At 38.1% G+C, this 26,116-nt stretch overlaps 1 protein-coding gene across 1 annotated transcript in view; it reads left to right on the forward strand.

Moving 5' to 3' along the window:
* Nucleotides 1-10,040: 10,040 nt before the first annotated feature.
* TTN (titin) overlaps nucleotides 10,041-26,116 on the forward strand; it is a 284,943-nt gene continuing 268,867 nt past the window's right edge. Inside the window, exons 1-10 of the mRNA XM_066233115.1 lie at nucleotides 10,041-10,235; nucleotides 12,462-12,565; nucleotides 14,943-15,146; nucleotides 16,977-17,264; nucleotides 17,731-17,816; nucleotides 17,907-18,151; nucleotides 22,733-23,045; nucleotides 23,722-23,874; nucleotides 24,558-24,695; nucleotides 25,884-26,015. Of these exons, the coding sequence (XP_066089212.1) occupies nucleotides 12,475-12,565; nucleotides 14,943-15,146; nucleotides 16,977-17,264; nucleotides 17,731-17,816; nucleotides 17,907-18,151; nucleotides 22,733-23,045; nucleotides 23,722-23,874; nucleotides 24,558-24,695; nucleotides 25,884-26,015 (1,650 nt within the window). The 5' untranslated portion in view covers nucleotides 10,041-10,235; nucleotides 12,462-12,474. The remainder of the gene's footprint in view (nucleotides 10,236-12,461; nucleotides 12,566-14,942; nucleotides 15,147-16,976; nucleotides 17,265-17,730; nucleotides 17,817-17,906; nucleotides 18,152-22,732; nucleotides 23,046-23,721; nucleotides 23,875-24,557; nucleotides 24,696-25,883; nucleotides 26,016-26,116) is intronic.

Raw genomic sequence — 26,116 nt, forward strand, 5'->3', positions numbered from 1 at the left:
TTTTGGCTATCTTCCATCTTACTGGGGCAATATATGGGTCTAACTCGTTATTTTTATGGCTAAATACTGTTCATATCATGGTTATGTTATAAATCATTCAATCATTTCCCAGTTGATTACATTCAGGTTGTTTCCAAAACTCTTCCACTTCAAACAATGGTAAAATAAGCAACTTTATACTCATACCTCTATGTTTTGAGACATTTTACCCTTTATTGACATATGCTTGCAAATATTTCTCTCAGTCTTTTGAATCTGACTACAGTACATTATGTCATCTAAAATTATTTACTCGGAGAATTGTTCAGTGTTTTCTATGGGACATCTAAGTTTCCAGTGTTTTGTTTTTTTTAAGATTTTATTTATTCATTATAGAGAGGGGAGAGAGAGAGAGAGAGAGAGAGAGAAAAGGGGGGAGGAGCAGAAAGCATCAACTCCCATATGTGCCTTGACCAGGCAAGCCCAGGGTTTTGAACCAGCAACTTCAGTGTTTCCAGGTTGACGCTTTATCCACTGTGCCACCACAGGTCAGGAGAAGTTTCCAGTGTTTTGTTTTGTTTTTTGGGTTTTTTTCCCCAGTGTTTTTTAAGGTAAATTTCCCCCCTTGTGAGGTTTCACAAATATTTTCCTATATATTGTTATAATATTTTATTATGTTCTTTTTACTTTTAGATATTTAATCCATTTGGGATTTATTTTACATGGTATGAGGTGCTTTCTTCTGAATAAATATCCAATTATACCAGCACCAATATAAATTAAATTAAGTCATCATAGGTTAATTCCTCAGATTTACTTTGATCTATTTATGGACACTCTATTATTCTATTAATAATTTATTTTTATAGTGCTGTGCCAACAACCTGCAGTTTGATTGATGTAGTTGACTTTCTGGCAAGATAAGTTTTTTTTCACTACTATTATTTTTTAAGAAAGGCCTAATAGTCTGTTGCATTGGTATAAATACTCCCTGTTGGTAGATGTATAAGTTGTTTCCAGTTTATACACCCATTACAAATTCCTAGAACAAGTGTTTTTTCATCATTTAACGTAATCTATGTCACAAGAATGGAGGACAAAAGCTACACATTAAAGTGTCCCTGATCTGCTATAGGTTCACTTATTAGCAGGTGATGCTTTGGAGCACAGCTGATTTATTCACATGATTCAAACTCACATTTCCCCCAAATCACCTGCCATGACTCTATAGTGTGACTCACAGTGTGTCAAACCCACAGATGCCACACCTTGCAATGTCAGGAACCTACTATGTAAATACTTTGCACCCTATTGGATTTATTTTACAGATATGCATAGCCTTCTGAACGTCAGAACTTTAAACATCAAATGCCTAAATTGATTAATCCCTTGAATATTTTTTCTAATGATAATTCCTACTCCTACCCACTGCAAAATATTATCCCCTAAAATCTTGAAACAAGTGTCTTAGAAACCGCAGTATGAGACAGTCAGCTTGGCTAGACATGTTCTAACAATAACACATGACATAGCTTCATCTTCAAAAGCCCCTTTATGTCAGGGACTCATGAAAAACAATGTGTAACTAGTGCTTTCAGCCTTCTTATGAAGCAACAGTTTCTGATACTGAGAAAGTTATTTGCATTTCATGCTGCCTGTCCTCAGAGTGTTAGTTTGCCTCCTTACACACTTATAAAGAGAAGATCCGATCAGTGTCTCTAAAGACTATTCTACATCAATATCCTACAATCCAAGAGTAGAATGACCAAAGTGGAAGTAGATTTACTCACGAAAATATAAATCACTTGTAAGGTAATGATTTGTTGCTCTTAATGGCAGTGAGAAAATGTGGAAAGCTTTCCATCACAACAGGGAATGTGAACTTTGTTTAAGACTCTTAAAGATCATGTTAATCTCTTCTCAATCAATCACACAGAACACTGGGAGTTTAGCCAGAGTACTCTTGGCCTTCAGTTTAAATTCCTATCAAAGGAACCTCTGAGAGAGGTGACAGTTACTGAAGATCTTTTGGACAATATAAATTCTCTATATGAATCAGGGGCTGGAGTGCCACCCCCATTCTGTCTTTTAAAACTTGGACTATATTTCCTTAGCCCCTCATTCAGGTACATTTAGTGAGTTGCCTTTTAGTGTTATGACCTTGACGTTGTTAAAAGCTTTCACCAAAAATTTCAACATATAAATTAGGCCACTGCTATAGCCACATTTTAAAACACTTTATGTTCTGTGTATCACTCAACGCCCTTCTATAAAGTAGTACATGATAAATTATTAAAATTCAGTGTTAGTAAAATTGTACTACCCCGAGGAATTGGTACACTTTCCTGTGTACATTGAGAATTATTGCTTTTTTCTTTAACTTCCAGGAAGCTCATCATCCAACTAAAACTCACTCTAGCAAATATAGTGCCCTTCCTGGTTGGCAAATTTCTATTGTTCTTTGACATGTTTTTTCATTTACTACTTTGTCTCTTTTTTCTGAAATATTATTTTTATTTCTCTTTTATCGTATTTTACATGCCTTTGCTGAGATGCCTCAATTCTTTTTTTCATGTCAGGAAACATTTTATTAACATTAAAAAGAAATTTAAAAAACAAATTTATAATAATATGTATTAACTACAAAGTACAAGACCAAGAAATTATTCCCCAAAATGATTTCCATGGAAATATTTCCATGGTGTCAAAAGTCCTCGTCTCAGGACGAGTCACTGCTTAAAAGATGCCGATCCCACAGCCTCCGCTCCTCTGTGGGAGAAATGAAAACAGGCAGCTGGAGGAGGTTCGTTTCTGCTTCATCCCCACGCTCATATCCATCTCTGGATTCCTGTGTACTTAGTGTCACCATCAGTCATTTTGGCTCTTACCTTTCATTATCTCTCCTTGCATTGTTACATAGCTCTTTTCTTTCCAACTAATATCTAAGTGAAGGATTTTACATTTTCCGTATCCACCATAGTTCTCGGTACATGGAATACACTCAGAAACCACTTGAGAAGAAAATGAAGGAGGGAGAGAAGAAAAAGGATGAGAGAGTTGGAAAGAAACAGAAGACTGAACCTCATGTTAAAAATACTTGCCCCCTGTCGCTGAGGATGGTTCCATGGACTCTGCCTCAGACACTAAAAAATGGCTCTGGTTGCAACCATTGCAAACTGATCAAAGGCCCCAGATGGGCAGAGCATCACCCCCTAGTGAGCTTGCCGGGGAGGATCCCAGTTGGGGTGCATATGGGAATCTGTCTCTGCCTCCCCTCCTCTCACTAAAATGAAAAAAAAAATCCTTGCCACCTGTGTTCGGGAAGAAATCAATAGAAAATTGAAGCAATTACCTAGCAATGAAGGCAAATGTTTGACTTGGTTGAGCTTGAGAGTTGTATTAGGGCCTCCATACAAATAAGTCGGGTCAGAGTTGGGACAGGATAAACATGCAACTCAAAAGTCTAACTGAAAAGCAGAGCAAAGGCACTAACTACTACACAGAGAAGGCAGGTTTATGAAACTTCACAGGGCATGGTGTAGAGACCTGAGAAGGGCAGTACAAAGATCTAGCTAAAAACAGTTACTGTCGCAGTGACAGTGAAGTACTCGGCGACCAGACGAAATGCCCCAAGAGGCCAAGGGGAGGCAACAGCCCCAGTCAGCAGACCTAAGGACTGCAGCCCCATCCCCAGCCTTACTCAGATATATATTTTTAATTTTATTTATTTATTTATTTATTTTTTACAGAGACAGAGAGTGAGTCAGAGAGAGGGATAGACAGGGACAGACAGACAGGGAGAGAGATGAGAAGCATCAATCATCAGTTTTTCATTGCGCGTTGTGACACCTTAGTTGTTCATTGATTGCTTTCTCATATGTGCCTTGACTGCAGGCCTTCAGCAGACCGAGTAACCCCTTGCTGGAACCAGCGACATTGGGTTCAAGCTGGTGGGCTTTTGCTCAAACCAGATGAGCCCGCACTCAAGCTGGCAACCTCGGGGTCTCGAACCTGGGTCCTCTGCATCCCAGTCCAACACTCTATCCACTGCACCACTGCTTACTCAAATATTTATTAGCCAATACAAATAACTCAAGGAAGCAGATGAATAAAGTTTTCAGGGGGTGAAGTAAAGGACAAGGATCATGCTGACCCCTAATCTCTGTTCTGAGAGCCTAAACGTTCTCTGTTACTGAATCACATCCTGCTGTTTTGCTGTTTCCAGCACTCACTGTTTCCAGTATGGGTCAGAGAGGCCCCGGGACTTTCATCTGCTCAGGGCCTTTGCCCTAAGGCACCTCTCTGTCTCTAACTGTTTCCCTAACTCTGTAAATCTTCACAGCATATTGCTACAAGTTACCAAAATCCAAAGACAGTACCTGTAGAAAAGAGATTCCTGGGAGGATCATGTCCATAAGTAGAGGAAGAACAATGCCAAACTAGAGTCAGGCAAGGAGGGAGTCAAAGAAATGAATACCCCAAACATTTTCCCTGCCAGCACTTCCTATTGGCTGAGCCTTCTCAGAGGCCAGAGGGCAAAGGAGGGCCCCTCTAGGGAGCAGCCTCCCCAGCACATGCAATAGGATGGGAAGGAGTAAATAGTGGGAGGAGGGCAGCCAGAAAATACCCAGAACCACCCCACACTTTGCTTTCACAGTAAGGGCTTTCTTCAAAAGGATTTTAGATTTATAATTAGGTGAGGCGACGAGGAATTTGAAATAGATGGGGTGGAACATAGAGGTAAAAAGGCCAAATCTCTTCAGCAGACACACAAAAATATTCAGAATTCCATATAAACATAAATCCTCATTTAATTCTCAAAGGGTCTTTCACATATTTCAAAGCTTACTATTGTTTTTTGAGACAGCAGAGCTGCCTTCAGGGTCACTTTTATAAATAGCTGTTTTTATTTTTTATTTTTCAATATTTTATTTATTGATTTTTTTTAGAGAGAGAGGAGTGAGAGAGAGAGACAGAGAGAGAGAGAAGGGGGAGGAGCAGGAAGCATCAACTCCCATATGTGCCTTGACCAGGCAAGCCCAAGGTTTTGAACCGGCGACCTCAGTGTTCCAGGTCGACGCTTTATCCCACTGCGCCACCACAGGTCAGGCGTCAGGGTCACTTTTAGATTTCTATCTCACATAGGCTTACTTCTGGAGGGTTCATTCCTTAACATAGCAAACATATTAAAATATACCCCTCAGAAATGCCCTCAACTAGTTGACATATCTTCTTTTGTAGGCATTCAGTAAGTATCTATTATTTTTCACTTCTGCATATTCCTTTTTGTATTTCAGAGTGAAAGTCACTTTTCAGCTCTCAAACACATTTTTCGCCTAGGAGGAGCCCTAAATCCTTAGCCCTCAGTGATTACCAGATAAAATGAGCCCAACTGGATCCCTTGGTTGTGTGTGAAGCTTATTATTTGACAACAATATCACCTCCAGGTAGCATCTGCCAGTGTCTGGAACTGACATGGTTAATGGTTTCTTGTCCTAAGCTTCCATAAACTCTGCTTATTTCTTCTTTAAGACTGCAGTAATCCTTGAACTTTGCTTTTATTCCATGTATAAACATCATGTCACCTTATGAGGTCCTTCAAGTAAGAATATAACGTGTGTTCTTATGAGCTCACTTTTGGACTTTTCAAAGATATCATTTCTTTCTTTTCTTTTATTTTTTTTATTAAGTGAGAGGCAGGGAGGCAGAGAGACAGACTCTCACATGCACTCCAACTGGAATCCACCCAGCAAGTCCCCTACAGGGCGATGCTCTGCCCATCTGGGGCCGCTGATCCATGGCTCAGAAACTGAGCTATTTTAGCACCTGAGCAAGGCTATGGAGCCATGCTCAGCACCCAGGGCCAACTTGCTCAACCATTTGAGCCATGGCTGCAGGAGAGGAAAGAGAGAGAGAATGAGAGAGAGAGAAGGGGAGGGGGATGGGTGGAGAAGCAGATGGTCGCTTCTCCTGTGTGCCTTGACAGAAAATCAAGCCTGGGACTTCCACAATCTGGGCTGACACTCTTCTGCTGGGGCCAGGGCCAAAGACATCTCAGAAAACATTATCTGGATACTCAACAAGGTAGTTAGATAATTAATCAAATTAATATTACGAAGGACAGAAATTGTTTTCTTTTGTGTCATGCTTGGCAGCAGCAAACAAACTAAATGCGCTGCATGTGTTTGAATCTCACTCTCCTGGGGCACTGTCATATTTATTCTGTAATTTAATCACCCCAATAACCCTTTGACATAAATATCATAATCCCCAATTTACAACTGACAAGTGAGACTCAGAGATTCAAGAGAGTTACCTATGCCCACGCAGGGTAGGAGAGAAATTTCATGTGCCCCTGGAGGCAGTGCTCCAGAGATATTCAAGACTAATGTTTTGATCTTTCTTATTTTGGTATCATACATGTCTAAACAGTTTCTTCTGTTTCGTATGGCATTAAATGTGCTAGTGACTATTAGTACTCCCATAAATTATGGTAAAAATAATTTTATTTGATCTTACCAATTATAACTGGAGGTAGTGAAAATGGGAAAAAAGGGGCAACTCTTCATGAATTTTAAGCAGCACTTTCTTGCCTTCCTTGTCCCCAGTTTAGCTTCGCTTGCCTTTATAATTCAAGGAACACAGAGATAACGCATTAGAATGAATTGTTTGGGTCAGCATGGTTTCCCTATGTATAGCCTGAATTTGTTCTTCTATTTCCTTGTGTAAAAAAATAGCTCAAGATGAGCCTATATTTCAGCTTTAAAATACTTTATAAGTGGGCAGGACTTTGTAGCTATTATGTTACTAGATATTACTGTGCTTCCTAAAATGCAAACTCTTTAAGAGCCAAGGTTTCTGTCTTTTGTGTGCATTGCTAGAATTCTGTTGTCTGAATTGTGTTTAACATAATAAGAATGCACACTAAAAATTTTAATGCATTACAAGACATGAATTATACTCTTTTCTGTCAGAAACGACTCTTATGTTATCCTAAAAGCTGTACCTATTTCTCAAATGGCTCCGAGTAAGTCATTCTTTTGGTAGATGGCTCAAGTCAGATACTAATAACAACTGTGCAGATGGAGTTATTGCCTGAGTTTTACACATATCTTAGTCTCAGTCTCACTCGTCGATTACTGAGAATTTATACAAAGTTTATGTAGACCACAATTTTTTAAAGTGAGGAAACCTAACTGTCTTCTTGGTCACCATTGTCTAACCATCATCTAACACACAATGCCTGGTAAAAAGTCACCACTCAGACGCTTGTTAAATTAATAAGGGATGATACAATCTGGAACCATAATTTAGCAGTGTTCATTACTGAGCATATTCTTAATAACTATTGAATTGCCTTGACTGTAATGCTCCAAAACAGAATCACGCCATGCATTCCAAAACTAAGTAGGCATTATGTTTGAATTACCAGCTGTTTGGGATTATCTATGGGACTCCTCACCACTGTTAGGGTGATAAATTAAGATCTTACTGCATCAGCAAATGCCCCAAATCTGAGTACTATTTGGTTTCCACTTGGCTAGCTTACTATATTCGAACTATACCATATTTTATTTTGAACTAATGTTTACCATGATTTCACTTACTGTCCATTACTGTTCATTAACCCAACAATATGGCCTTTCCAGAGTATTATATTATTTACTAGCTACTCCTTTTTTCCTTCCTTCCTTCCTTCCTTCCTTCCTTTTTTCTTTTTTCTTCTTTCTTTCCTTTCTTCTTTCCTTTCTTCCTTCTTTCCTCACTCCCTTCCTTTCTCTCTTTCCCTCCCTTCCTCTTTCCTTTCTTCCTTCTTTCCTTCCTTCCTCCCCTCCTCCCCCCTTCTTCTTTTCCTTCCTCCTGTGTTAACTCTGGATGTCTTATTAGAATGTATCATATTTCCCCATGTATAAAACGATCTCATATATGAGATGTACCTTAATTTGGGGACCAAAAATTTGGAAAAAAATGTATTACGTAAAGTTATTGAACTCAAGTTTTATTCATCATAAAGTTTATACAACTCCTCATCACTGTCAAAACTCCCATCCATTAGCTTGTTCACATCTGTGTCTGATAACGGAACACTGTCTTCAACAATGAATGCAAAAACAAGCATAAAAAAAAACAGAAAATGCAAGTAAAAAAATCTACAACTACTGTATAAGACTCACCCAGTTTTTAGACCCCAAATTTTTCAGAGGAAGGTGAATCTTATAAATGGGGAAATATGGTAAATGCCAAAAAGCAAGGATCTTAACCCTGTAATCTAGAAATGTCCAAGAACAGTGAATAGACAAGCAACATTAGAAAACTGACACTTAACCTTATGTTCATAGTAAGGGTCTATCATCTATCCTGGTTCTTGAGCTCTCTGTATTGTACCGATTCACAAGGACACAAGCTTCAAGATTTTATTCACTCATTCCCTCTAGTTCCCATAAGAATTAAAGTGGTGGACTTTGATTCCAAGAAATGTAATAAGATATCAATATGCTTCATACTAGGTGAAATGAATAAAAATACATGTACACACTCACACCATGTACTACACACACATATACACACACACATATAGAAACTTGAATGATCAATTGATGAAAACCCCAAGTCAGAAAGATCACACAAAACTTCTAGCCTTGTTTTGCCTTATGACTGGCAGGTTGCCTATAACATGACTCTCTAATTGGGAATAATTTTTAAGATACACAACATAAAACTAGCTGTTTTTAATAAAGCAATCAAATGGAGTCTGGAGGTTGTGGGGGGGTGAATGGGGGAGAATAATGCTACCAATACAGATATGATTGCTTAAGTAAAGGAGACAACTGTTAATTAAATACATGGTGCCATATTGTCTATATAATTGTAGTACATCAGTTGTCTAGTATAGTTAAGCTTTGTTAAATGTTAATAAACTAATCATTATATAAGTAAGTACAAAGTATGAAATAGAAAGTTGAAAAGTCTAATGCATTATCAAGTTCTTTTAAAACAGGGAACATTTTTATTATAGACATGAATATATTTCACTCAAATTTAAAATTTTTAATTTATTAAGAAAATTTCTTCTCATTATCAAGTTTCTTCCTTTTAGTGAAGTTTTAAAAATCTTCCAGTAAACTATTATAAAGTATATTCTTTTGTATTTGAAATATCTCTTGCTTGAAATTAAATTAAATCCTAAAATAGCAACGATATCATCTTCTAACAACTTTCCATTAGTAACAGCAAACTCCAGAGATTACTACAGCAGCCTTCCTGTGCCCAAGGGGGAAAACAAAAAACAAAAACCCTACGGATAATTTAGATGTGGCTGCTCATTAAGAAACAGTGCACGTGTATTTGTAAATATTAATGCCAGAAAAAAATGAAATCTGACAAAAGCGAAATCATTATACTATAGAGACTAAATCTAAGCAGAGTTCAGATTTGGCCTTTCAACATTAATTCTTGCAGGGCTGTATAAACACTTAGCTCATTAACATCATAACTCCCCCCCCGAAGTGCAGGTGGATTTTGGAGAATGTCGATACAGACAAAGTTTCTTCAGTGCTAAGGTTTACAGCCACTGAGTATTCAAAGGAGGTGAAGTCTTATGCATGAGATAAATTCCCTCATCTGTTGTCGTGATTGACAGGTCCATTTGGTTGGTTTTATGGGGGGAAGGGAAGAGAAATGAGGCCTGACTCACAGGGCAGAGCCCTCAGGTTTGGGGCTAATTTATGACTTCCCACAAGTATTCTGTTGTCACAAATTCTCCTCAAACCAGTGTTTTCAGACTTTAACATAGGCAACAAATGCTTCTCTCTAAGCCTCAGCACAGTTATTCTTTAAACATGGTTCTATTTCCTTGGTAAAGCCTCTTCTGGGGTGCTAAATTTAGCACTGTCAATCAGGGAAACAGGTGGTATGTGACACACCAAATAGGTCCCTCTCCCATCATGCCTCCCTAGGAGAGCCAATCACCCAGGGCCCAGCCACAGCATGTGGGGCTGTCAGCAGATCTGGCAAATATAAGGGCCAGGCCAGACCCTGCCTCTTGAGCAGTCGTGCATTCCCAGCCTCGCCTCGGGTGTAGGGATTGCATAGAAAAGCAAAACTACACAGTCTTGACTGTGTAGTTTTGTTTTTAGGTTTAGAGGCTCACCGATTCATGTCAGAGATGGTCGAACAAACCAACTCTAGATAGGACGTCGTTTCAGAAGCAACCTTGGGCTTAGTCCCACTCTTTTTGGGCACTCTTGAGAAATCAGGTGAGCAACATCTTTCCTTTTTTTTTAATGGTCGAGTCCCTTTCTAATTGATTTCCAGTTCCTGCTTATCTTTGTGTGCTAACGCCTATGTGGAGACGTTTGTCTAATTACTCATTGCTGGTGCTGATCCATTATTTGAATCTGCTTATTAAATTCTGTTTAAAAATAACGTGAACATTTTTCTTTATGAAGTTGAATGCTTTAGCATATCAGCACAGTCAATGACTCACGTTACTTAAATGCACCTAATGTTCTAAAATTGTTCAAGTTGAGGTCCAAAATTATGGCCGAAATGTTTGCTTCTTTTATAGACTTCTTTTGTCTGTTGGAAATGTTCAAGGTTATATTACTCAGTGACAAAGTGAGACACACCAAGAATAGCTCTGATAAAATGTGTGTGGTATCAGCTACACCCTGATGACTTTTTAAGGGAATCAACTGCTGAGCTATCGGCTGCAGGACAGTGACAGAACACTTGCCTGCTGTCAGTCAACGCAGGAGAGTTTATTTTGGGCGACTGACATTTTAGATGCATACCTTCTGCCCTAATTAGACAAAGGCCTCTGAAGAACAAGTACTAAAGCAACAAACTTCACCGAGACAATAGGAAGAAAAGACCAATTTAGGCCATTAATTGCAATAAAGTTAGAAATTTGGGGGAGAAATCTATATAATTGTTTTCTGAACTACTCAGAATCTCATTATGTATTTTAATTGAACTCACAATCAAATTATACGATATGTGGTAAATGCTGATGCTAAGAAGGGTAAGAAATAATGTTTTAGAGACTTTGTATTCCTAAGTACACTGTAATTTCTCATCTTCCTGCAATTAAATTAGTAATTGCAAATTACTATAAATGCATAAATAAGGTAAAATAATACAGCTATTTTAAGAAGATGCACTAGTTTGCTAACAGGAAAAGTTATACATAATGCAATTCATCCTAAATATAATATGCTACAATAAGGAGTTCTTGACAAAAGTTTCACAAAAATCGTTTAGATATTACCTGAATTTTCCAAATATAAAATTTATTGTCTCCGAGACTACTGGCTTGTTTTCTTTTTAACTAAGTTAAAAGTTACAATAAGGTACCAAATTTAAAAAAAAAAAGGTACAGAATTATTACCAGAAAGATTATTGCTCTGTAAACGTGCAGTGAACATAGAATGTTATGAAAAACAGTAATGAAACAACTGACAATTGAGAACCTGCTTTTGTAAGAGAAAAGTGGAATAGTCACATTGAATAATAAAGTATTTATGCATCAGGAAATTCTTCACATAATCTCTCTGAAATTGATAAAGTACTGTCTTCCACTTAACAAAAAGACTTACTGCAACTTTCATATTCATTTTTCTGATTTTGAATACTTATGTTATAAAAACATCTATTTACTTCATCTACATTTCACACTAGCCTTTAATTTTTAGAGTTTGTGTTATTGATCCTCATTAACAACTCAAGTCAGTGATTTTCTTTCAGACATATAATAAAATTCAGCCTCCTAACTTAAATTTAAATTTTTCTGAAAATTTACTCCAGTACTAGCAACGTTTATGGAGCACGTACAATTTGAAAAAATACTAAGAAATAGAAAGTAGGTTTGCAATTTTATAAGGCTTGTCAAAACTTTTTAAGGGAAGAAATTTTAAGGTTCAAACTAAGGTTTAGTTAGTTTCACTGGGATTTAAGTAATCACCCAAATTACTTAAAGTAAAACTGGCTGAATGTATGTCAACTTTATATAGCTACAGTGTGTGAAAAACATTGGGATTAAAGAAAATTTTTTTACCAATTGTGTTTTAAACATTGAACAGGTGCAAATAGTTGTTTTACACTTCCACATATCTCTTTCATTATTCTTCACTACTTCCAACCCCCCATTCCCACCCTCTTACTCCAGCTTCCCTTTTATCTCCACTCTGATCCAGATTTCACTTTGATAAACCTGTATTTCCATCATTGACCACTAGGGTACATTCCCTGCTCTGCTTGCCTACATTTTTTCCCATAGCCTCTTACACTCGCTACTATGTTAAGCTTCAAGTAAACTCAGAGGCTGAGTGTTCAAATTCAAGCCACAAAGGAGTAGTCCCACCCATCAATCACACTAGTCCCACAGATGGTAATGGAGCACGCTGTTTGGAAAATGTGTGTCTCAGTAGTTCCAGAGTAACCCTTAGCTGTGGCATTCTAATTTATTGTCTCTTCATTTTCAGAGTGCCTGGAAAGATGACGACCCAAGCACCGACGTTTAAGCAGCCGTTACAAAGCATTGTGGTACTGGAGGGTAGTACCGCAACCTTTGAGGCTCATGTTAGTGGTAAGCTCACACATCACCACTTTCCTTGTTTTTTCCGCCTCCTTCCATGTCAAACTCAAGGCAGGCTTCCACTTTGTGAAATCGGTCCAACTCTGTGGAAGGATCATTATAAGGAAGAATATACTGAGTGCTGACAAAACGTTACAACATACTGGTTTGAAATGTTTTATTCATATTTATAATTCTACAAAGCAAAATAATTAGCATTGGATTAAAATTGCTGTCAGAATCCAGCTGTTAAGTAGGACCAGATTTGGTCATTCTATTTTTGGGTTCAGCGGCAGAGCCAGACTAGAAGCCAAGAACTCAAGCCTAAGAGGGTCCAGTCATAGAGCTGCTGGGTGGCCAGCCACAACCTGTGGCTGACCAGTGTGTGTGTCTGAACCTTTGTTGTTTTATATAGAAAATTACAGTACAGCTGATTTTTCTCAGAAGCAGAACTTTCAGTGGTGAGCTAAGTCCTAATGATTTTATTCTTTTTTAAAAAATGTTTTGAATTTATTGGGGTGACATTAGTTAATAAAAGTATACAGGTTTCAGGTGTACAGTTCTATAATACATCATCTGTATTTGCATTGTGTGTTACCCACTCCAAGTCGAGTCTCCCTCCATCACATGCTATCCTCCCCTATCTACCTCCACCTTTCCCTCTGCAGTCCCTACACTGTTGTCTGTATCTGTAAGTTTTTAAAATTCTTTTCTTCTTTATTTTTATTAAGTGATTCTAGTGAGTTAAAGGATTTTCCGATCATTTTGAAATGACAACAAAAAATAATATACGCTACTATGGTCTATATATCAAAGAGAAGCAAATAATGATCATGAAATTTCATTTAAAAGAAAGTTCTTCTGTTTTTGTTTTTCCTCCTTTTTCTTCATAGCTCAGTTTAGGAATAGTTTCATTAAATGCATGATTTATGATAGCATCTTGTGTAAAAATGGGGATGATCTACAAACTATATTGTAAATAATCTCACAATTATTTAATTAGTATTATCTGTTGCAATATTATAACCGGTCATATAAAATTATATGGGTTTTAATTGAAAATCATGCTTGATATACCTTCATAAGTATATTGTCCCACTTATTTTATGGCTTATAATAAAGACATCAAATAAGATTTCCTTTTTATTTCTCTTTCCATTTTCTATTTTATGTACCAATCTTGTTCATAATTAGGTAACACTTCATTTTGCATTGCACAGATATATTATTCTTCATTTTCTACTGTATATGTATATAGCCATCAAATCAATTCTCCTCATGCAAGATAAACTCTGCCAGGCTCCCAAATAATTCACTTATTTACGTTGTAAGGCTCAGTCCCTTTTTAACTGAGCAGAACACACGTGGCTTCAGTGGGATTTTTGCCTGATTGCCAAGTAGTGGAATCTGGCTTCTTTATAGCTTCTTATTCCTTCACACTACGTGCTAATAAATTCTTAGAAAAGCACCACTGAAGATACTTTATACCCATGAATTAGTCAAATAAACAATTCCCTTGTCTCTAATGGGAGACTGGCTAATGTAAGGACATTCCTTGGTGATCTTCACCTCCTCGGTGGAAGGTTTGGCCATCAGCCTTGGTGACAAGGCAAAACCACCTGTGCTCTGAATTTGCTGCATGCCTTCTGCCTGCACTGTTTTAACACATTTGAAACACCAAACCACATGTATGTGGTTCTGAGCCCCACAGTTTATGGAGGGCAGGTGAAGAGAAGTTGGTTTTTCTACCTGCAACTCCAGCTGTCTGTGTTCTGAAAGACTAGGTGCGGCGTTGTCTTATTATGTGAGAACCTGCCTCTCCAGGTGTGGCGTTTTTAGTGATTGCACATTTGAAAGGCAAAAGAGTTTAAGAAGACAGTGCCCTGGTCTAGGGAGGGAGACAGGCGGGTCCTTTTGGGCTTGTTCGGCAGAACCTTTAGATCCCTTTGCTGCTTATGCTGTTCACTTATTTTCAAAAACAACAATAGTCACATTTTATTTGATAGTCCATGGCTCTTCACTTTTATAAATTCATTTCATGACTTTAATGATGTCTATTTAGTTGCCCCGGCAGGAGGGCAGGAGACGGAAATTCTCATCCTCTATGTGCCACTGATAAACAAAGGACCTTGGAAAACACATTGCCCCTCCTTAGGCCTCAGTTTCCTCCCTGTAAAATGAAGGAACTGGCCTTCACATGAACGCACAGCCTTTCCTAATGGTCTGCAAGTTTACTCTTGAATTGTGCGACTGTCAGGTGTTCTGCCATCAAATAGCGTTGCGCTCTGGATAGCTTTCAGGGCTTAGGACAAGTGCACTTAACAGGCCAGAGCGGAAGACTCTGCAGTGCCCCGCTCTAACATAAAGGTGACTTGTCTCTGTGCTGCAGGTTTTCCAGTTCCTGAGGTGAGCTGGTTTCGGGATGGCCAGGCAATTTCTACTTCCACTCTGCCCGGCGTGCAGATCTCCTTTAGCGATGGCCGCGCTAGACTGATGATCCCCGCCGTGACTAAAGCCAACAGTGGACGATACTCCCTGAGAGCCACCAATGGATCTGGACAAGCGACTAGTACTGCTGAGCTTCTCGTGACAGGTAGGCTGGAGGGGACCTGCCTGTCCTCTGACCCCTGCACCCCACAGGGCATCTCCAAGACGGGTGTGGGGGAGGGCATCCACAAGAGCTAATGAGCACAAGTACCTGCGTCTCAGCCTCCAGAAGGGCCCACTGGAGACTGAATTGAGAGCAAAGCTGTTTGCCTTGTGGAATTTAATTTTCCTCTCAAAATACAGCACAAACGTAGCTGAGAATCAGTTTCTCTATACACATACTGAATTAAACACTCAAAAGTATATTAAGGAAATATTAACAATTACATTTCTGAGGAAACAGAATGGCTTGGAGCCTTGTTTTTAAACCTACTAAAGAAGTAAACACTCCCATGTATAAGACATGCCTTAATTTGGGGGCCCAAAATCTGAAAAAAAAAAAGTATTACATAAAGTTATTGAACTCAAGCTTTATTCATCATAAAATTCATACATCTCCTCATCACTGTCAGAACTCCCACCCACTTGTCCTCATCTGTCTGATGACGAATCACTGTCTTCAACAATGAGCGTAAAAACAAGCATAAACAAACAGGAAATGCAAGTAAAAATAGCTACAACCACTGTGTAAGACGCACCCAGTTTTTAGACCCCAAATTTTTCGTAAAAGGGTGCATCTTATACATGGGGGAAATACAGTATGTATATCTCTAGGAATTCACTTTTAACAAGCATGATTATAATGCAAATAGACCACAAACTACTCATTAAGAAAAACTGCTCTGGGCTATAAAGTTTAATAATCTCCATTTATTTTCCATTTTTAAGAATATTCCACAGTAAACATGCACAGAAAATGGCAAATGCTTGTTTATTATTCAAATGCATGATGCAGTTTCCCCAGAAAAGTTGTAACCATGGCCACTGTTATTTTCTCCGTTCTTTACTTCCTGATAAGAATTATTACACGGAACGTTGCCTGACTTGACTCATTACATAATGATATCTTTCGTGAACTGCATAATAATAGTGTATATGTTTATACAATAAGCTATACTGTTAGCACTGTTCAAGTAAGTATAGGGCTCTCACTGACCTAAACAGAAGACACATCAGGTATGAACTTTAACATATACCAGAAAATTCAGAAATGGAAAATGCACAGGGTTGACAGCATCTGCTGTTGTTTATTACTCAAAAACATATCAAAATTTATCCCATTAGCCCTTCACATTTATTCCATAAAATATTTATTTTAACATCATTAACAGCAGCAAAAATCCCCTTTCTGTTGCATAGCTAACATTAAATAATGTCATTATTTGAACATTTGGAATGCAAGTAAATATTTGAGTAATTTGAATAGTGATCAAGTTGGAGACAATTTAGAGTTTTTAAAATTGCATTAAAATATAATGATCCCGTGAGTCCCAGGTGGACCCTTCAGACCAACCTTCCAATTGGAATTCATTTTACTGCAACTTACTGACATATGAAGTTTTCTTAACATGTTAATATAGTGTGAGATGTGAGGCTAGAAGTGCCAGATAGAGTCTCTAGAAATGTTATAACAAGATCTAGGCTTTTTCATTACTAAACAAAATGAAACTTTTTTTTTTCTTTAAATGTGGTGGTCTAGAACTGCTAAACAAAACAAAGCAAATGAAATAAAATATGGTGGCAGGATTGCCTCCTGTCATCTCCTGGCTCCATTCTTGCTGTCATCTGCTGAATAAGCTGGGCTCAAGGACAAGCCAAGGATGTTTGGTTCAGCGAATCACTGCCTGGTTTTGGAAGCAGAGCTGTGATTGCTTAAAAATAGCCTTTTGGAAGCACCCTGGCTGGCAGTTTTAATTTCCTTCTCTTCCCCCTGCAGCAGAAACAGCGCCACCCAACTTTGTTCAACGACTGCAGAGCATGACTGTGAGACAAGGAAGCCAAGTGAGACTCCAAGTGAAAGTGACTGGAATCCCTACACCTGTGGTGAAGTTCTACCGGGATGGAGCCGAAATCCAGAGCTCCCATGATTTCCAAATTTCACAAGAAGGCGACCTCTACAGCTTACTGATTACGGAAGCGTACCCGGAAGATTCCGGAACCTATTCAGTAAATGCCACCAATAGCGTTGGAAGAGCTACTTCGACTGCCGAATTACTGGTTCAAGGCATGTGCTGGAGGCTGAGGAATAGGGAGAAGGGGGGGGGGCTGACTTAGGAAAAAGTGGGGCTTAGGGCCACCCACCTCTCTTCTAAGTCCTGAAATTAAGGCTAGATTTTCAATACCCTTGAAAAGTCTCTGAGATTCTCAGCAGGAGCTCAGATTGGTTTAAGCCATCTATGGTTATTAACTCATTAGAAGCTGGAAAGTACTTCAGTTGTCATCTAGGTTTTCAAGTTATTGGGAAATAATGAAAAATTTTTAAATGGTTATAGGTAAATTCTTATCTAATAATGATCATTTTTTATTTTTTAAACCTAATGGACATTCATACAAAAATCCAAAACCTTCTGCATTTACCTCCATTGGGACACCTTGAAAATCTTATTGATTCTGTAGTCAGAATGAACACAACCCCTTTAAAAATGAGACATGGCATCCCCTCCTGACTGTGCGTCTTTCCCTTCCTCCAGGTGAAGAAGTAGTACCCGCTAAAAAGACAAAGACAATTATTTCGACTGCTCAGATTTCAGAAACAAGACAAACCCGAATTGAAAAGGTATGTTTCCATTCTGTCGGTGTGCAAGCCTTTCAGACTGTGGTTTCACAACTTCCTCCTCATCCTGGGCTTTGTTCTAATCTTTTACAGAAGATTGAAGCCCACTTTGATGCCAGATCAATTGCAACAGTTGAGATGGTCATAGATGGTGCCACGGGGCAACAGCTGCCACATAAAACACCTCCCAGGATACCTCCTAAGCCAAAGTCAAGGTCACCCACCCCACCATCCATAGCTGCAAAAGCGCAGTTGGCTCGACAACAGTCCCCATCGCCGATCAGACACTCCCCTTCCCCGGTCAGACCTGTGCGGGCACCAACCCCATCGCCTGTCAGGTAAAACCACTGAAAAGAGATCAAGTCATTATGTATTTTTAAATTAGGTTTCATCCAATAAGAAGAGAAATGGAAGAAAGCAATAAAAATGTAGCATGTGATAAAGAAGAGATAAACAAAAAGGGTACTAAATATGATTTTCACAAATACCCTCACTGTCCACAGGTAAATTGAATAACTTTATAAGCTGTAATTCTAAATTCTTGTTTATATACCGTTTAATAAACATCTGCTTCATGGAGCCCCCCCCAAAAAAAATCACGGTGACATGAGAACAACAAGGAATTGGCTGGACACTCCACATTCAGCCAGCCTGGTTGCTACCAATGTGATTTAGGAAAATAATTGTAATAATTAAATAGTCACTACTATATGTTGACCACTATATTAGACATTTGATTGGGACTCTATGTATATTATCTCACTAAATATTTAAAGCAAACCACTAAGAATTATCACCCCTGCCTGACCTGTGGTGGTGCAGTGGATAAAGCATAGACCTGGAACACTGAGGTTTCAAGGCACGTATGGGAGTTGATGCTTCCTGCTCCTCCCTCCCTTTCTCTCTCTCTCTCTTTCTCCTCTCTCTCTAAAACTGAAAAAAGGGGAAAAAAAGAATTATTATCCCTAATTTTATAGGTAGGCAATTGAAGCTAAAGAGGTTAAACAACTTGTTTAAGATTTCAGTTTGTAAATTAAAAAGAATAACAATAAGGATAATCTCAAGGTATGTTGTGAGGATTCAAGATAATTAGGTGAAGGTACCTTGCAAATAGAAAGTAATTATACATTTTTTGTATGCTTTGAGAATAGGTAAAACCTTCTCAATATTTTTCATATCTTAAGTTATTTTATCTAAAAAATAAATGGATTTCTATGTGTAGTAAAATGGAGGTATTTTAGAATGTCAACATGAATCATCAAGGCTCAGAATTGATATAATCAAGTATAAATTATAGATAGCAGATTTGGAACTTTGGAATTTGGCTTAACATGCTGAGGCTTTTAATATGATAAACTAAAAAATGTACAAGGTTTGGAGAAAACAAAAATGTATTTCTTGATCAGTAAGAATGAATGTTTTAAATGTAGAGAAAGCACCCATGCCAATTAAAATTTTAAAAGAAGAATAACAAGCAAAAAAATACTCAAACTTACTTTGAGGATACTGTAATCAAAGCAGTATGCTATTGGTAAGTGAATAAAAAATACATCAGGGGAGCAGAATAGAGAGGCCAGAAATAGATACAAATGTTCAAGAAATTTAATTTTTAGTCCAAGTGACCTTTCAGTTCAGTGAGGTGAGGCTATTTTACTACCCAATAAAGAATGCTGGCCTGATTAGCTATCCATTTGGAAGAAAACATATATTAACCCCTACCTCACACCATTTACAAACTAAATCTTAGCTTGACTAGAGAGCTAAATTAAAAAATAAAAAGCAAAACAATGAGAAGAAAATTTGGAAAAAAATTAGGAGAGCCTTTAAAAATAGATCTACAGATGCAACTAAATAAAAATAAAAATTCATGTATGGCAAAGCAAGGTCACGGTTAACCCAAACAGGCATTTATGAAAACATTTTAAAGGGGCCTCTTCTCCAAGATATTTTATTGTCTCTGCCATAAAAGTGTTATAACAAATATATAATGGCTATAATGTGGACAGTACAAGCCTAGAAACTACACAACCTGCACAACTGTACCTGCTGATGATGTATATGCCCCCATAAAAAAGCAAAGTGCAAACAGTAGACATAGGGGAAATGTTTGCAACACTTATGACCAACAAAGAACTAATGAACCAAATGTATTAAAAAGCTTGCACAAATTAATTTTAAAGGATAAAACAAGCAACAGAAATGAGAAAAAAAATGCCAGAAGACAGGCATTTCACACAAAAGGCAATTTAAATGTCCAATAAATATATGAAAAAAATTCTAGATAGTTTCCAATTCTTATTTCATTAGCCATTTTAAAAATTAAAGTTATTCACAAACACTAATATGAAGCCTTGGACAAAAAGCTCAGTTTAAAATATATACCTGGCTAACAAATATAAAAAGTGCTCTGTCTCAGGCTAACTCCAAGTTTGCACAACATGAAATCACAAGACAGGCCAAATAGGATTTGGGGCGAATATAACAGCCTCACCGTATTTTAAATCTAAGCCTAGGGGTCATTTAGAGTCACAGAGCTTCCCTGATTCCACAGAGCATTTAGAGTGTCTTTGCAGTTCTGAAAGTTCATTAATAACAATCCCAATTACTTAGCCCCCTCAAATTTGCTTTCAAATAACTAAGAAGTAAAAATATCAGTTTGTAGATGAAAAAAATAATTATCCAAGATAGACTACTTCCTAAATTGCTCTTCATTTAATCTTGATTTTTCTTGTAGAGTAAGGTGAACATATTTTATTGAATAAGGTACACTGAAATCAACTGTGACCAGGTGATTCTTTTTTATTGTAAGAGCAGAAATAAGCACTTTCCTATAATGACTCCCATTACATTGATTTTCGCAGTTATGGGCTTACCTGCAACCTGCTGCTAATCATTCACATCATGCTAATCATGTCATTAACTCTTTTTGAATTAAACCTACTTTGCTAGGTACAGTTTGAACAAGGCACAGGTTGAACTCTGAAAGGACATGTCATTTTGCTTTTCTTCAATTGGTGTAGACCCAAATTATTCTAAACTGGTCTTTGTTGTATTTCTAAGGCAATCACTTTCTTTTTTTTTTTTTTTTTAATAAATTTTTATTAATGGTAATGGGATGGCATTAATAAATCAGGGTACATATATTCAAAGAAAACATGTCTAGGTTATTTTGTCATTAAATTATGTTGCATACCCCTCACCCAAAGTCAGATTGTCCTCCGCCACCCTCTATCTAGTTCTCTGTGCCCCTCCCCCTCCCCCTAACTCTCTCCCTCCCTCCCTCCCATGTCCTCCCTCCCCCCACCCTTGGTAACCACCACACTCTTGTCCATGTCTCTTAGTCTCGTTTTTTATGTTCCACCAATGTATGGAATCATATAGTTCTTGTTTTTTTCTGGGCAATCACTTTTCAAATAGAAACACGTTCCCCTAGTTCTCCCTTCACTTGATTACAATTTTGTTTATAAAATGTAAATTGTTTTCACCAATAAAACCCTTCTTCAAGAAAATGATTAAACATTTCTGCTTTAAACTGTTAATATTATAATAATGGTATGTTAAGTTACCTGTAATTTACAGCGGGTATCAACTGTATCTTGAGCTTTAATTAGAATAATTGTTTTATTTATAATCAGTTTAAGTTAAACATCCTATGTATTACCAGAATATTTTTATAAACATTTTCTTATATGAATTAGTTAAATGCAATGATAAGGTAATACTGCCACCTAGAGGGGAAAATGTCATACACCTTATTGATTAAGAATTAACTTCTGAAAATTTTTGTCTTAAAATAGCTGACCGACGAACCCGTAGAGTTGTTGTGATAGAGCAGGAACTGCCTTTTTGTCTATAAATGCCAGGATTTAACACGCAGATTCTTTAACTGATGTATTGCATTTTGGACACATAAAAAGTAATAAATACTATGTATTTTGGAACAAGCCACTTTATCAATTTAATTTTTAAAAATCATAGAATCCTTAGGTTTCAGATTAACCAGTTACCACAGTAACTACAAGGATATTTATAAGAATTCCAGAGTACAGTACAATGAGGCTGAGGGTAAACAAATACAGAGACAATTTAAAAGAGCAATCCACAACACTTTGACTAGAAGAGCAGTTTCCCCAAAGCATTGCACAGCCTACACACTAAAAAGCTCTGATAGAGCTTCTCCTAGCCTGAAGAGTCAAAAGTCATAGGGCCTGGGGAAGGAGGCTATGGAAGTCTCACAGGAAAATAAAAGTGGTCTAACTTGTTTAGCCTAGCCAAACAAAAGACCTCTGGTTTCACTTTCCTCAGTATAACATGACATTTGAGTCATGACTGAAAAGTGTTATAAATCTAGGATAATTTCTTACCTTGTATTTAAACTGATTTTCTGTTATAGTTTAAAATCACTCTAGCTTTCCTCTTTGTCCTCTCTGGTGTGACATTTATGTCTTTATCCTGATTTATTATTGTGACTTTTTATACGAGGGGTATTAATGCATTTTGATTATAGAAACCTTTCTTTGTTCAGCATGTATTTTATAGCCCCCACTCCCCAGAATTGGGAGTACTGAGAAAGAGTTATGTTTGCTATATTTACCATAGCCTTTCTTTGATTGTATTTTAAGAAAGCACCTTCTGCTGTTCTCACTTTTTAAAATGTGAGACGGTGAAGCAGGGCACAAAATTCTTTAGCTTAGAATTAAGTGATTACCAAGTCACAATGAGTTAAGAGGAAGGCTTACTGAGATTTAAAACAAATTATGTTCAAGTCCATTATTTGCCTCTGAGTGGGTTATTGAGGCACACATTATAAAAACTGCATTAAATTCAATACTTCCAGATGTTCCTTACATTATTCAAATACAGTGATCCAGAGAGGAGTTTCCTGTCTGGGGTGTTTGACCTTTGCCATTTGGTTTCAGGTCTGTGTCTCCGGCGGGGAGAATCTCCACATCCACATCCCCCATCCGATCTGTTAAGTCTCCACTGCTCATGCGTAAGACAGCCACTGTGGCCCAAGGCCCCGAAGTGCCTCCCCCTTGGAAGCAAGAGGGCTATGTGGCCTCCTCTGAGTCTGAGATGAGAGAAACTATGGTGACCAGTGCCACTCAGGTCAGGACAGAAGAGAGATGGGAAGGGAGATATGGGATCCAGGAGCAAACGACCATCAGCGGAGCTGCGGACGCGGCTGCCCGTGTGTCGGCCAGCGTGACCTTCGCGGCTGGTGCTACAGAGGTACTTATTGCGTGGCCCGTCTTGTCCTTTTCCTCCCTCTTGTGTTTTGCTTCTCCGACCAGAATACTGTCCTGAAACTCAGTCTGTACAGGTGGTGCATCTAAGCATGAAGGTATACAGAAACCAAAGACCAAATGTGGCTTTGCTTTGCGAAAGCATTTTTAATTCGGACAAAGGCTCTATTCCGTGAGGCTGACAAAATAGAGATTTCAGTAAACTATGTCATATTTCTCTTGGCAATGATAAATGCTTAGGCGCATGTATATTTTATTCTAGGTAGCTCAGTTTCTTTGGTGCTTTTGTATTTTCTGTGGAGCATGCCATTTTAAAAAGCAACATGGCACTGGCTGGTTAGCTCAATGGATCAGCCAGGCATATGGACATCCTGGGTTCGATTTCCCGTCAGGGCACACAGAAAGAAGAAGCAACCATCTGCTTCTCTTCCCCTTCCTCTCCACCTTCTCCCATCTTCCTCTCTTTCAGCCAGTGGCTTGATTGATTCCAGCATCAGCCCTGGGTGCTGAGGATAGCTTAGTTGATTCAAGCATCAGCCCCAGATAGGGGTTGAGGGATGGATCTCAGTAGGAGGGCGTTTGGGAGTCTGTCTCACTATCTACCCTCCGATCACTTAAAAAAAAAAAAAAAAAAGTAAAGTACTTGGTCATTTCCAATCCAGGCAAAACAAGAAACTGACAAAAGTGCAGCTGTTGCGACTGTTGTTGCTGCTGTTGATATGGCCAGAGTGAGAGAACCAGTCATCAGTGCTGTAGAGCAGACTACTCAAAGGACAAGCACGACTGCTACGCACATCCTACCTGCTCAAGACCAGGTAGGTATGAGGCCAGCCAGGCTGAGCTCTCCCCACAGAGAGCCTGTGACCAGTCAGTGCTCCAGTCCTTCTGAGGATAGCATTCAGCCCAACATGGCCCAGACTTTTAGGACTTTCTTAGCAAGAGGTAGTCTGAGATACCAAAGGTGTGCAAGATGTAAGTACCCTAAGTGCCTGGTCTATGTCAGGCAGGTAGGCAGGCAAGAGTTAACTATCAGAACATCAATACAAGAGGTCAGACAGGTATTCTAAGTATCAAAGTGCTCCTGGGTCAAGACAGGCAAAGGGGGGCCTGGAAAGGTAGCTAAACAAGGCAGGTAGGTACCTGCGCATTCAGTGCTGTGATTCCGGACCAGTCAATCAAGAGTTCAGGCACTCCTAGAGCCGAGTATGGAAACCATTATTTCAGGGAAGACTTTTCTCTAAGCTCCCCCCAAAGACCTTTGCTTTTACTTTCCTCAAAGTAAATGTGACACTTGATTCATGGCTGAAATGTGTTATAAATCCAGGATAATTTCCTATCTCATATTTGAATAGATTTTCTGCTGTAGTTTAAAATCACTATAGCTTTCCTCTTTATCCTCTCTTGTGTGACATTTACATCTTTATCCTGATTTATTATTGTAACTTTTTATACGAGGAGTACTAAAGTATTTCCTCTCTTTTTCTCCTATGAAAATCAGATGAGAAAAGAAGCAGAGAAGACTGCTATAACTAAGGTAGCAGTTGCTGCTGATAAAGCCAAGGAACAAGAATTAAAATCAAGAACCAGAGAAGTAATTATGACAAAACAAGAGCAGGTGCATGTAACTCATGAACAGGTGAAAATGGTTTTTTGATGTGAAATTATTGTTATTACCTGTGTCAACTCATTTAATATTGTTTACCGTGAAGGGTGCTGTTTCTTGGTTAACCTGGTGGCTGTCACAGTAATACAATGCCCTCGCATTTGTGTTTACATGGGTACTATATAGCAAAATACCTAGAGTCACCAAATGCTTCCCTCATGTAGACAGAAGGGTCCCTGTGAACATGTACTTGGAGCAGAAAGGCATCTCCTCCACGTTGATCTGGGGCACACCAACCACATCCGTGATTGTGAGGGAGTACACATGGAAGAAGAAGTAGACAGGAACAGGGAAGAGTGGGAAGGAACACTGAACACACATTGCTTTGAAAACAGCTTCCCAACTAGTTCCTTTTGCTTAAAGGGTAGTCCATTATTGGTGGCATTCAGGGACAGACTAGATAAAGCCAACTTGTAAGGCTCTTGGCTCATGGAGATAATTGTTGGGTGGTTTGAGAAAATGAACTTCAAAGCTTTTTCAACCCTGCGATCCTGAATTTCAGTGATGATGTCTGAGAACAGCAGAGGGGCAAATGGGGAAAACTGCCCCCGGCCCCCACCCCAGTACACACACTTTCGGCATCTGGATCTAACACAGCATCCTTCAGGGGTTAAGAATCTGGAAAACATTTTGCCTGGGATATGTATAAATCTTTTCTCCCTGTAATGTCTCAATTTTAGAAAAATAAACCTCAATATTTAAAACTATCATAATATTTAGGAAAAATTTCAAGGCAAAAAAATTGTACAAATGCGGATTGTGAATTGTTTATACTTGATTTCTCATTTATAAAATAAAAGAATCAGGCAGACTTACTTCTAAGACCTTCTATTCTATTCATGTTCTAAGATCACTTTAGATGACAGAGTAGCATAGAATAATAGTGCCATATATCCAGTTATAAAAATTGGAAGTTTTTTTCAAAGAAAGTAAACAGTGTTGAATCCAACTTTTTTTCCTCTAAGAAATATAACTTATGAATTAGACAGAAGAAAAGCATAGTCATATTCATGAAAATAAGATCGTTTATTTCATTTAGTGGTATCTCTAGATAAAAGATTTTATATCTTTTTTTAAATTCCTATTTTGTTAAATTTAATAAGAATATCACTTCCTTTATAGATCAGGAGACAATAAGGTTTTTTTTTTCTTTGATTTCAGATAAGAAAAGAAACTGAAAAAGCATTTGTACCAAAAGTAGTAATTTCCACAACTAAAGCCAAAGAACAAGAAACTAAAATTTCTGGAGAAATTACTACAAAGCAAGAACAAAAACAAATAACTCAAGAAACCGTAAGTTTAATTTTATCAACACTTTGTAGTTCATTGACACATACAGTCAGCTGCTTGTACTCTGTAACCATAACCTTTAAATGAAGGGGTCTTTTGTGTGT

This window comes from Saccopteryx bilineata, chromosome 5, assembly GCF_036850765.1.
Source record: "Saccopteryx bilineata isolate mSacBil1 chromosome 5, mSacBil1_pri_phased_curated, whole genome shotgun sequence".
Lineage (NCBI taxonomy): Eukaryota > Metazoa > Chordata > Mammalia > Chiroptera > Emballonuridae > Saccopteryx > Saccopteryx bilineata.